This window comes from Hypanus sabinus, chromosome 4 (assembly GCF_030144855.1).
Source record: "Hypanus sabinus isolate sHypSab1 chromosome 4, sHypSab1.hap1, whole genome shotgun sequence".
In the NCBI taxonomy this organism is placed as follows: Eukaryota; Metazoa; Chordata; class Chondrichthyes; order Myliobatiformes; family Dasyatidae; genus Hypanus; species Hypanus sabinus.
In genome coordinates this window covers 144,074,626-144,086,725 of record NC_082709.1, presented here as the reverse complement: position 1 = coordinate 144,086,725, position 12,100 = coordinate 144,074,626, and the positions used below count along the sequence as shown (strand labels likewise).

The following is a 12,100-nucleotide window of genomic DNA, read 5'->3' as shown; positions in this document are numbered from 1 at the left end:
GCACTGGTTGAAAAACGTGTGCGCTCATACACGCGCACAGCTTAGAGGGAACATAGGTTGGGACTGATTCTTTCTACATTATGTATCAATGATTTGGATGACAGAACTGATGGCTTTGTGGCCAAGTTTGCAGACAATACAAAGATAGGTGAAGGGGCAGGTGGTTGAGTAAGTAGAGAGGCTGCCGCAGGACTTTGGACAGATTAGGAAAATGGGCAAAGAAGTGGCAGATGGAATGCAGTGGCAGGAACTATATGGTCATGCACTTCAGTAGAAGAAGAAAAAAAGACAGACTATTTTCTAAATAGAGAGAAAATTCAAAAATCTGAGGTGCAAAAGGACTTGGAAGTTCTCACACAGGAGTCACTTAATTTGCAGGTCGAGTCAGTGGTGAGGAAGGCAAATGTGGTATTAGCATTAATTTCAAGATGATTGGAATAGAGAAGCAAGGATGTAACGTTGAGGCTTTATAAAGCACTGGTGAAGCCTCACTTGGAGTATTGAGAGCAGTTTTTGACCCCTTTTTAAAGAAAGGATGTGCTGACATCAGAGAAAGTTCAGAGAATGTTCATGAAAATGGATTCCAGGATTGAAATGCTTGTCATACAAAGAGTGTTTGATTACTCTAAACCTGTACTCACTGGAATTCAGAAAAATAAGTAGAACGAGTGAACGTGAAAGACTTCGAAAGAGTAGATGCGGGAAGGATGTTTCCTATGGTGGGGGAAGAACACAAACTCAGAGGGCCGGTCTTTTTAGAACTGAGATGAGGAGGAATTTCTTTAGCCAGAGAGTGGTCTGTGGCAGCAAAATTTAAGACAGAGATTCATAAAATCTTGATTAGTCAGAGCATGAAAAGACATGTGGAAGAGATGAGCTGAGAAGGAAAACTGATCAGCCATGATGAAATGGAGGAGCATACTTGATGGGTCAAATAGTCTAATTCTGCACCTATATCTTATGGTCTTATCATATTGAATAAAACTTAATTCCTTGTTTCTCCAAAATCCTATGTGATATAAGTAATCTAAAATGATATTAATGTTTGGTTCAAGTGGTCTATCATGAACAAAAATAATTTCTGAGGAAGCAACAGTTTTGAAAAACATTGTGTCCAATATGATTGACTTTAGTAGAAGGAACCCAGAGATCCCTGAGCCAGTCCTCATCGGAGGATCAGAAATAGAGGGGGTTGGTAACTTTAAATTCCTCGGTGCTGTAAGGACCTGTCCTGGGCCCAGCACCTAAGTCAATTACAAAGACAGCACAGTAGCATCTGTACTTCCTTAGGAATTTGTGGATACTCAGCGCAACATCTAAAACTTTAACAAACTTCTCTAGATGTGCAGTGGAAGTATATTGATTGGCTACATCACATCCTGGTATTGACACCTCAATGCCTTTGAACAGAAAATCCTACAGAAAGTAGAGTACATGTTCAGTCCATCACGGGGAAGTAGCATTCATCAGGAACTTACACCTCTTCTCACTGTTGCCATCAAGAAGGTGGTACAAGAACCTCAGGGGACACAACACCAGGTTCAGGAACAATTACTACTAATTGAACCAAAAGGGGGAAACTTCACTCATCCCTTCAATGAAATACTCTCACAACCAATGGCTCACTTTCAAAGTCTGCTCATCTCATGTTCTTTCTTTTTGCACTTGCACAGATTGTTGTCTTTGGCACACTGGCTGAACACCCAAGTTAGTGTGGTCTTTCACAGATTCTGTTATGGTTATTATTCTATAGATTTATTGAGTATGGCCAGAAATAAATGAATTCTTGGGGTTGTATATGGTGACACATAGAAAACCAACAGCACAATACAGGCTCTTCAGCCCACAATGCTGTGCCGAACATGTAATTATTTTAGAAATTACCTAGGGTTACCCATAGCCCTCTATTCTTCTCAGCCCCATGTACCTATCCAGAAGTCTCTTAAAAGACCCTATTGTATTCGTCTCCACCACCGTCACCGGCAGCCCAATCCACGTAATTCACCACTCTGTGCGTAAAAAGCTTACCCCTGACATCTCCTCTGTACCTACTTCCTAATACCTTAAAATGTTAAGAGGTGACCTGATAGAGTTGTGCAAGATGATAAGAGGCATTGATCGTGTGAATAGTCAGAGGCTTTTTCCCAGGGCTGAAATGGCCAATACGAGAGAGCACATATGTACTCGAATAATAACTTTGCTTTGAACAATATATCAATGGCTGTATTAGTGCTGCTTCCTGCATCAAGCAGAGCTTAAAAATGTATTACTTTGCTGCCAATTTACATTCTCACTTTCAATTGGTCCATCTTTGACTCATTACGTTCCTTTCTTGGATCTCTCCATCTTTATAACAGTGAATCAGTTAATACCAAAAATGCATTACAATCCAACAGACTCCCACAGCTTCTTGATTGCACTTTCTCCCATCCTGCCTCCTCTAGGTTCCCCATTTCACTTCCCTGGTTCCTCTCTCTATCGTGCTTTTTTTTTTCAAAATAAAGTCTTTCCACACAGGTGCTTGTGAGTTATCTTTAACTGTGACTTTCTAGGCACCTTGACTATATTCCACACATTCCCTGCAGTTTTGTTCTTTCTATTTGTCTTCCTCCTGAACAGGAGACAGAACTCTGTTGACCTTCACTTTTCATCCTGTGCATTCATCAGGACAATCTTTGCAAATTCCAGAAACTTGAAGAGATTCAACCACCCAACATCTTCTCCTATCTCAGCATTATAATGGGTCTGCACCCTTCGGCACTCTCTGATCTGCTCTTCCATCCCCACCAACCATTCTTCTTTTCAGTGCACTCACCCTCACCCTTTCCTGCCATCCAAAACCCAAATAGTCCTTCAGGGTGAAGAAGTGATTCAATTGCACTTTTATTCTACTACATTCAGTATTTACAAACACTGTCTCTTCTACACTGGAGAATCCACACACAAGTTGGTGGTCAACTTACAAAGCACTTGCATTCAGACCACACAGATGACTGAGCTCCCAATTGCCTGCCACTTCTATTCTCTATTCCACTCTGAATTCTGTGGCCAATACTTTGTTATATTAAGAACTTGAGGAAGAGTATCTTCTGCTCTTTGGAGATGTTGTACCCTTCCAGATTTATCATTTTCAAACTATTTAATAGCAATGAATTTGAAGAAATACCACTGTTGTCAAGGAAATGTGAACCAACTGCACATCAAGTCTGTCAGAGGCAAAGACCTGAATTTCTGTTTTACTAGATTTTAAAATCCACTGTCTATCCAGGCATGCAAACAGAAACTTTATCTGCAGTATTGTAACACACACTCAAAAATATATTCATGATCCCAAACATATCACAAATTCCTGAAATGCACAAGAGGTTCAATGAATGACTGAAGCTAGCAACTCTAGATGCATTGACAACTAAAGCCATAGGGCTTTATGGCCATCTGAATTCCTAAACAAGGACAGTGCACATCTGATGTAAAACTGATCAGGAGATTAAAAAGTGGCACACTGAGCTCTTGCAATTTATTTTAAAGTACTTCCTCATAGCTAACCTGTACAGAAGCGAGAAATAAATTCAATTTGAAGTGATACTTCAGAAATACAAAGGTTTACAGTTCTGAAAATTAGTTTTTTTATTTGGGGGGTAGGAATTACACAGTTTCAATCTAGAAAAGACAAAGAAATAATTAAGATTATTCTTTAATAAGTTCACATATTTCTGACCAAACAGAACCAGAAAAGGATGAATTTGAATGGTTCTTATTTCCTCACCTGTGCTGCCCAAATGTTGTCAAGATCTTGCAGGGTGAGTGCTTTCTCTTTTATTACAAAGCGAAGTATTTTCTCCAGTTTTTCAACATATTGAGGTTGATGTAGACTGTCACGCAACACAATTGACAGAATATTGTTTTGCTGAATCCACTCCTACAAAATCAAATCAGGTCAGATTAAAAACATATTAACATAAATTGTTTATGTTATTTAGAGAAAAATCCTAAATTGTAGGATGAAACAAATTTGCTTTCCCAACAATCACTAACTAATTATTTTCAAGCTTTCAGTTTTCTAACAACCAGAATTGAAAATAACAACGGAGAAAGTTCTGCATTAATTCACATATTATTCACAACAAAGCTGAAACCAAATTTCATTAGTGAATCAAACAATCTGCTGAGGGAGTCAACGGGATGAGCAATACAAGTATGAGGAAAGAAACTGTCTGCATTTTGGAGTAAAACCCTGCTTAAGGATAAAATGGAGTGGTGAGGTGGTCAGTATGAAGAGGGTGGTTCTGATCAGAAAGAAGTCCAAGTTCATTGGTGGACTGAGGATATGGAATTATATACAGAATTAAAAGGGCTAAAACCTGACTGACATTTGCAGCTTGACTAGTCATGCTATGTGAATAATGTTGCAAGATAACTAATCTGCTAACCATGGGATAGATGCAAGGAACAAAGGAATGCTTGATGCATGAGACAGCTGCTATGCGTAAACACTAATCAGAGTACATATGTGATAACGACTGTATAACAAGTACCCCCAGACAGTGCTCGGGGCTCACAATTACAGATTTTGTAGGCTCAATGAATGGAGGATTTGTAGTATCTGCTGAGATGCTAATAAACAGTATGTAATCTTAAGTAAACTATGTTTGTCATTATTCCCTTGGTTTGAACCTCAAGTCCTCTGGTAGAGAGGCAGATCGACAAGGTACACATAAGTTGACAAGAAGGTTGTACCAGGTAGGGGAGAGAAGAAAAGGTGGAATTGGGAGACTGTGACTGAGGGTTGCTGTTAGATGGAGTCAGACAAAGAGAAAAGCATGGAGAAGCAGATGGAGCAAGGTGGAATGAGTGGAGTATGAAAACTGGAGGCAGCTGCCCGAGTGAGGTAAGCAGCAACATAAGAGAAGTAGCAGTGCTGGATTCTGATAAAGAAATGTGGCAAAATGACAGATGAGTGTAGGATGGGAACCTGTAGGTGAACTGTTCATGTGTGTACAGGGTGGATGGCTTGTGCAACAAAGATAGATGAAGGGGTGACGTGGAGGAGCCTTGAAGAAAAGTGGACAAAAATAGGAGGAACCAAGGATTGGTGGGGGTGGGGAGGGTGCAGAGGAGAAAGATGAGAGAAATAACTCCTGGAGGAGATGGTTACCCAAAATCAAAAAACTCAATATTCATGGCATTGGAATGTATGCTACCCAGTTTAAATATGACAAGTTGTTCCTCCAGCTTATGTTGGGCCTCATCCTGTGAGTAGAGAAGACAAATGATGGTCAGGTCATATGGGAAAAGGAAAAAAAAATTGAAAATGGCATGCAACTCAGAGGCATGAGGTGACCATTGTAGACCAAGTGCTAGTGCTCTGTGAATAGTCACTCAATCTGCATTTGGACTTGCTAACATAAGAGGACGCCCAAATGCAGTAGACAAGGTTGGAGGAGTAACACATACAAAATACTGGAGGAACTCGGGAGATCAGGCAGCATCTATGGAAAGGAATAAACAGTTGATATTTCAACTGCAGGACTCTTCATCCAACAACTGCAGGTTTTTTTTAAGTTTGGAGAAGGTGCACATGAATCTTATCTTACCTGGAAGAGCACTTTAGATGCTGGATGGTGGTGAAGAAGGAGCTGCAATGATAAGTACACCACCTCCTGTGAGGAGGGGAAAAGTGCCAGGGGTCAGGGAGGGATAAGCTGAATAGGGAGTTACAGAGTCATCCCTGCAGAAGGCAGAAAAAGGTAGAAACAAGACGATGTACCAGGTGGTGGGATCTCATTGCAGATGGCAGATATGACAAAGAATGATATGCTGGCTGTTGTGACTCACTGAATGACAGTTAAAGACTAGGGGGAAGCACTGTCCTTCTGGGGGAGGGGTGAGGGGAACAGAGAGAAAAAAGATTGAAAAACAAAGATTGAGAGTTAGCTCCATCAATCACGGCAGAAGGGAAAGCACATTCACTCCTCTGTCCCTGCAGTTCAGTCTCCATTACATTAGAGAGTAGCTATATTAGAGAATAGTTAGACAACACATGCTGCTCAGTGGAAGAAGAGTTGAGATGCTCATAGACCCAAAGGACAGAATTGAATACTAAAGTAATAGAGTCAGTTATATAACACAGAAACAGGCCATTTGGTCCACCAGGTACTTGATAGTTGGTGTGGGCATATCTATAACTATGCATACAGGTCCTCTCCAACTTACAAGACCTCATCTTCATAAAGCGCTGCTATTCAAAAGTTCTCCCAAAGCGCAGCACCTTGAACTCAGAATGATTAAATACCATCTACCATTACTTTGTTCATCTAACAACTGATGACTATTATTCTGTAGCCTACCACCATCGTCCTCACTACCAATGCTCTTCTCACCTGCAAGTAAGCTAACTTCTGAAATTTATATCCAAATTGTTAATGCATACAACAAACTGCACCTGATCCAATCATAAAAGCAACCACTACAATCACAGATTCAAATTACAGTTTGGGTATACCTTATCTGAAATGTTTGGGGAAGCCAGAAGTGTTTTGGATTTTTTTTGAATCTTGGTATATACAATGAGATAGCTTGATATCACCATCATTTCCAATTCTGAATTTGCTCACCACTGGTAAAAAGTCTTATGCAGCCATCAGTGTGCTACATTTTCATCTGCGACAATCTTTGCAAATACATCAATGAATTTCTCTGTTTTGTGATCAGCTGTTACAAATCTTTAACAATGTAATGTCGTGCCTTTTCTTAAATTTATGTAATATTGACTGTTTACAATTATCTTCAATTTTCAGTTTGTTGTGAAAGATGTTTGCTTGTTTCATGATCAACATACCATTATGTGGCATAGGTTCACTCGATGCTCTTTCAATACTCATTTTTCGCTAATGCGGTGCTTTTCTATTTTACATTAACCTGTTCATTACATATATGAAGTCTCTTCTCATAAGTACCTCTGGAGCTCAGAGACCTACATATTGCCCGGGCATTTTCTCAACGCCTTGAGGAATTTGCTATTTGTGAGGTCATGTCAGAGCTCAAAAAAGATTTTGGATTTCAGATAAAGGGTACTCAACCTGTATCTAGCAAATTTTGCATCTTATCCTGGATCTTATGGATTCTAAACTTATGGACCAGTCTCTGTCAAATGCCTTACTCAAGTCTACGCAGACTACATAAACTACACAATCCTCAGAATACATTTCATAACTGCTTCAAAAAATTGGTCAGACAGGATCTCTACATAACAAAACTGTACTATTTTCAACTTATCCCTGTCTTTTCAAGTTCAGACCAATTCCATCCCTCAGATATTTTTCCAGTAATTCCCATACCTCTGAGTATGCATAGAAACATAAACATAAAGACAATTATAAATAAACTCCAATTATTAAAGACCTTGACAATCAATTGTGAATAAAAAGTTGTTAAAATATTGTTTTTGCTCCTTTATCTTGCAAATCCAATAACGCATCATCAGTCTTATGCAATACAGTTATGCTACAAACTTTAGTTTTGTGAGGCAGAAAATTTGCATCCAAAGTTAAACACTTAAGTTAAATGAATAACACATCCTCAAGCAGCTACAAAATGATCCATGAAAATATTTTAAATTGAGCAACAGCCATTTATCAGATCTTCTAGGATAATACGGTAATTTTAATATTTATTGCTGGGATACAGAAATAATTTTACCACTTACTGCCATTCTCTCTGCTGTCAACCATTCTTCTTCTTCAGGACTGCCATGGCGATGAGTATAATAAGACACACTAGAAATCACCTTGTTAACTTCATTTAGTGCATTCATCTTCCCATTGAAAGATGAAATTTGCAACAATCTGCAAATAACAAAGCTAAGTTACGACAAAGCTAATTTATGGTAACTTCAACTTCATTATTTTTCAAAATATTAGTTACCTTAATATCATTTTTAACCTAAATATTTCTAAACTTTTGACTGTCTCCTCCTGCCCAGGAACACGTGAAGCTAAATTTTTCAGCGATTTAATTATCATAGATAGAGCATCATTTTTGGCTTCATTCTTTGCTTCTTTCTTCAGTTCCTCATCTGTTAGGTTTTCTAGAAACTGTGGAACCATTTCTATTATTGGAAGGAAGTACTTCTTCACTGTATGTAAGGTGAGAAATTCGTAACACTGGCCAAAAGGTCTGCAAAGAATTACAAGCAATTATCAGAATTCAAATAATTAACTGTACTGGTTGCTGAATTACTCAGGTTTGTGTCTAGATCAGTTTAAGAGCTTTTTCATTCAGTTTGGTAAAAGGTTACTTTAAGATTCCATAGGCAAACCAACTATTTTAAAAAATATGATATGATAAATTGTATTATATTGGTTAATACTAAATTAAAATTATTCTGATTAGTTTAATTACTTAACATTGCAAAATTGCATCAGGTCATAACTTTACAGATTTTTCCCCCCAACTACGTCAACTACAAAAATTTCAGAGAACAAAACGGAAAAATAATCAAGACAATACTTTGCAAACAGAACTGTGCAGGAGACACATATAATAGAATCCTGTGAAGCAAAGATGCTGAATTGAAGTTTCTAAATATTAAAACATTTACTATGAAGATCAGACAGTAAAAAAAAGTTAAATCAATATAAACTGCATCAATTCTCTTTAATAAGAAAATTCTTCTTATTAGGTTCTTCTAAGCATCTTGGAGAACTTCCCACAAGTTCTGCAGGCTTTGCCTGTCTCGTTGCTTTTGTCTCTCCAGGTAATACCAGATAGTCTCAATGATATCAAGAACAGGGCTCTGTGGAGGAAATGCCATCTGAGACAATAAAAAAAATCCTAGGGTACCTTAAACTTTTGCACAGTACCGTAAACCAAGCTGTGTTTAAAGACAAAACAAATACTTGTTCTACCAATAAGTGGAATTACAATGCCATAAGCAGCATCACACTTTTATGCCTTAAGTTGCATTTCACTGACTTGTGCACACCAAGATTTTCATCTGAGCCAAGTATAAAATTATTCATTGTCTCAGTAGATGCAAGACTGTTTGATTAATGTTTATCTCAAGAGGTTGAAATGTCCATGCACAGAAGCATTAAAATACTACAATTCTTAGAGTCTTAAAATTTTGGGTGTTGCAAAGGTGAAACAGAAGAATTTCAGCTTGACCCAGATATTTAGTGGTCTATTTTTTTTTAAATTAAATCCTCCAGAAAGAAAAAGCTTTGATAATCAAAGATACAAATTGAATATGCAACACAAGTTGTTTTATATTTTCTAATTTTATAAAGAATTCTGTTCCAGAAGCAAACTTATGCAAGCAAGATTTCTCAAATCAAAGGTGTTTCCTATTTCCTACACTCGCTTATCAATAAGTCAAGAATACAGAATTTGCAATCAGAAAGAAATGACCAAGCAGATAGCCAGGCAGGCTCAAGGACCGATGTCAACTATCTTGCTTTTAAATATCATCTTCAAATGTAAATGGTAATGATCGCTTTATATGTCAAGGTGGCCACAGGTGAGATGAAAGGCATATTTTTCCACTCATTTTCAAGTGACGAGGGTGCAAGTCGTAAACCTAAACTTGGTATCTACAAAGCTGAGGTCAAGAATCCTTTCTGTGATTATTCCTTGAGTGGCTAACAAGTTTTTTTAAAAAGTTGTTGGTGAAAATCTTGACAGCTCTCTTCACCTCATAAAGCTCCAAGCCTTACAACAACCTTTTTGTTATTAGTATATTTTTTCCAGTCCCAATGAAGGGTCTTGGCCTGAAATATCAACTGTACACTTTTCCATAGATGCTGCCCATCCTGCTGAGTTCCTCCAGCATTTTGTGTGATGCTTGGATTGGAAGCATCCATAGATTTTCTCTTGTTTATGATTGAACACGAGGATTGTTACTTTTGAAGATGGCAGTTGGTTATCTCAATGCCTCCAAAACCAGTAGATTGTTGATGCAGTGTGGGGTTTCATATGTTCCCTTTGTGATCTGTTGCTTGAATTCCAAAAAAACCTAAAAGCACTGGAGAATTTTTTCCCCCAAAACTGTTGCTTCCTCAAGAAAGTTTTTAAAAATTTATTATAGGCTGCTTGAGGCTGAAAACAAATATAATTTCAGACTACATGTATTATGCAGGAATTTAGAGAAGCAAGAAAATAGCTTTTATTGAAAATAATGTGTTTAATTACATAACTGTGTTGATGCTTTTTAATCGTTCAACTAAGCTGAAAAAGAAATTTTTGATGATTTTCCATGACAAAGACAGTCTTAATCTAATTACTACAGTGGAAATCTGACACATTTACAATCCAATTGATGACAAATGTTGTGATTCAAGCAGCTTTTTTAAGTGAAGGCTTCTAATTTTTCTAAGTTTCTCAATAGTTCAGTCACATTTTATTATATAACTTATTAATTTGAACTTTGCAATCTCAGAACAAAAAAATAAGAACCGAGATTTCTTCAATATATCCAGGATTCCAGTCAAGTCGAGCACAGGCAAGTCACAGAATATTTAATATGCTTTTACATTCTTGAAGAGCTTCAAGGGAAAACCTTTCAACTGAAATATTCTTTAGCCCCTCTGGTATCCAAACAAGTAAAACAGGAAGTCAAACAGGTGATGTTGCCTTGTGGGTGACAGATTCAGTTATTTGAAATTTGCTGATGAACAACAGCTTAAGCACAATGCTGGAATTCTTTTTAAATACCAATCTCCAGCATTGATTGAGATCAATTTATATTATATCAATAACCAATAAACAGTACACAGCAATTTGAATGGGCAATTTGGCTTACTTTAATACTGGGCAATGAAAATCATAGATAAGAGGAAGATGATTGCAGATACAAAAATGTACTCAGTATTGTCTTTTCCACTGCCCTTAAATTAATTCCAACAATCAATTACATTACAAAATACAAATCTGTTTTTGTTTCTTTTGAACACTGTGGTACATGCTCTTTGAAAAATTTAGTACCACAAAGTTGCAAAGGTAATGGTGTCAAACACTGGACATTCCTTCACCAGTGTTTAGCTGATTGATTTCATATTAGATTAAACATATCAGTATTTTAAAAAAATATAGAGTATGAGGCAACTCAGCACATATAGCAGAGAAAGCCATATCAGGTAGCCAAGTAAATCAGAGATGTATAACTTAAAGCAAGGTAACATGCTAAAACCTGAATGCCAGAATTATAACTGCACAGAATAAATTATTAAACTTTAATGCAAATTAAACAAATGACAGTGACAAGTCAATATAATTTAAACATAAAGATATTTCAAACAGTGTACATGATTAGCCAAGAATAGCAAAATACTCCAGTAGTGAGGTACACTGGCACACTTGTCCACTCATTGATACAAACAATATAAAATGGTACAAGAATATGGAAACACCTACTTTATGGAGAAAATTGCCAATATTCAGATTCTTCTGTCTTCTAGAGCACAATATATAGTTTGTATACATTCACAAGATGAAGAATAAATCAAAGTAACTGTTAACAAAACAGTTTGCTATCTGCATTTAGTACTCCACAAAAAGGCCTAATGGAACACGGTGTTACCACAATAGGTATCGAAGGCCATAACAGAAATTGCAGCAAGGATGCAATTTTAAGACTTGGGGAGAAATACTGCATAAAATGAGTTGGCAAAACTGGGGACTGGCTAGGTGGATGTTAAAGTAACTGCTGAAATGACAGGCACAAACTACCTGGGAGAAGGGAAACAGATTTATTATCTAAATGTTCTGACGTCTTTAATTATTTTTCAAGCACACGAGTTCATTACATTAAAAAAATATATTTTTAATGTAAAAGGTTCCATATGCTTTCACATTTTTGTCATAGTTTTAAGATAGCATTCAACAAAGGGTCTGGGGGATATTTCATCATATTCCTAACACATGTAATGTGGGTGAAAAGAAAGGATTTTGAGAGAAATAACAAAAACAAGTCACCCACCACTAACTTGCTCCTGGTCACAATATTTAAGAGGTTAGTACATACAAGTTTCTCAGCTTATGCCTTAATTTAGTCTGCACCCTTCTTCAGCCGGGCGTAGACCGCTTTGCTTACCAAGCTGCACGT

The 12,100-nt window shown here is 37.3% G+C and overlaps 1 protein-coding gene across 4 annotated transcripts in view; it reads right to left on the bottom strand.

Annotated features, from left to right (window-relative positions):
* Nucleotides 1-12,100, bottom strand: part of usp9 (ubiquitin specific peptidase 9) — a 269,594-nt gene that overhangs the window by 156,735 nt on the left and 100,759 nt on the right. For all 4 annotated transcript variants that reach the window (XM_059968262.1, XM_059968261.1, XM_059968260.1 and 1 more), the window contains 3 exons: nt 7,924-8,175; nt 7,706-7,844; nt 3,767-3,919 (listed from right to left, as the gene is read on the bottom strand). In XM_059968262.1, the coding sequence (XP_059824245.1) occupies nt 3,767-3,919; nt 7,706-7,844; nt 7,924-8,175 (544 nt within the window). The remainder of the gene's footprint in view (nt 1-3,766; nt 3,920-7,705; nt 7,845-7,923; nt 8,176-12,100) is intronic.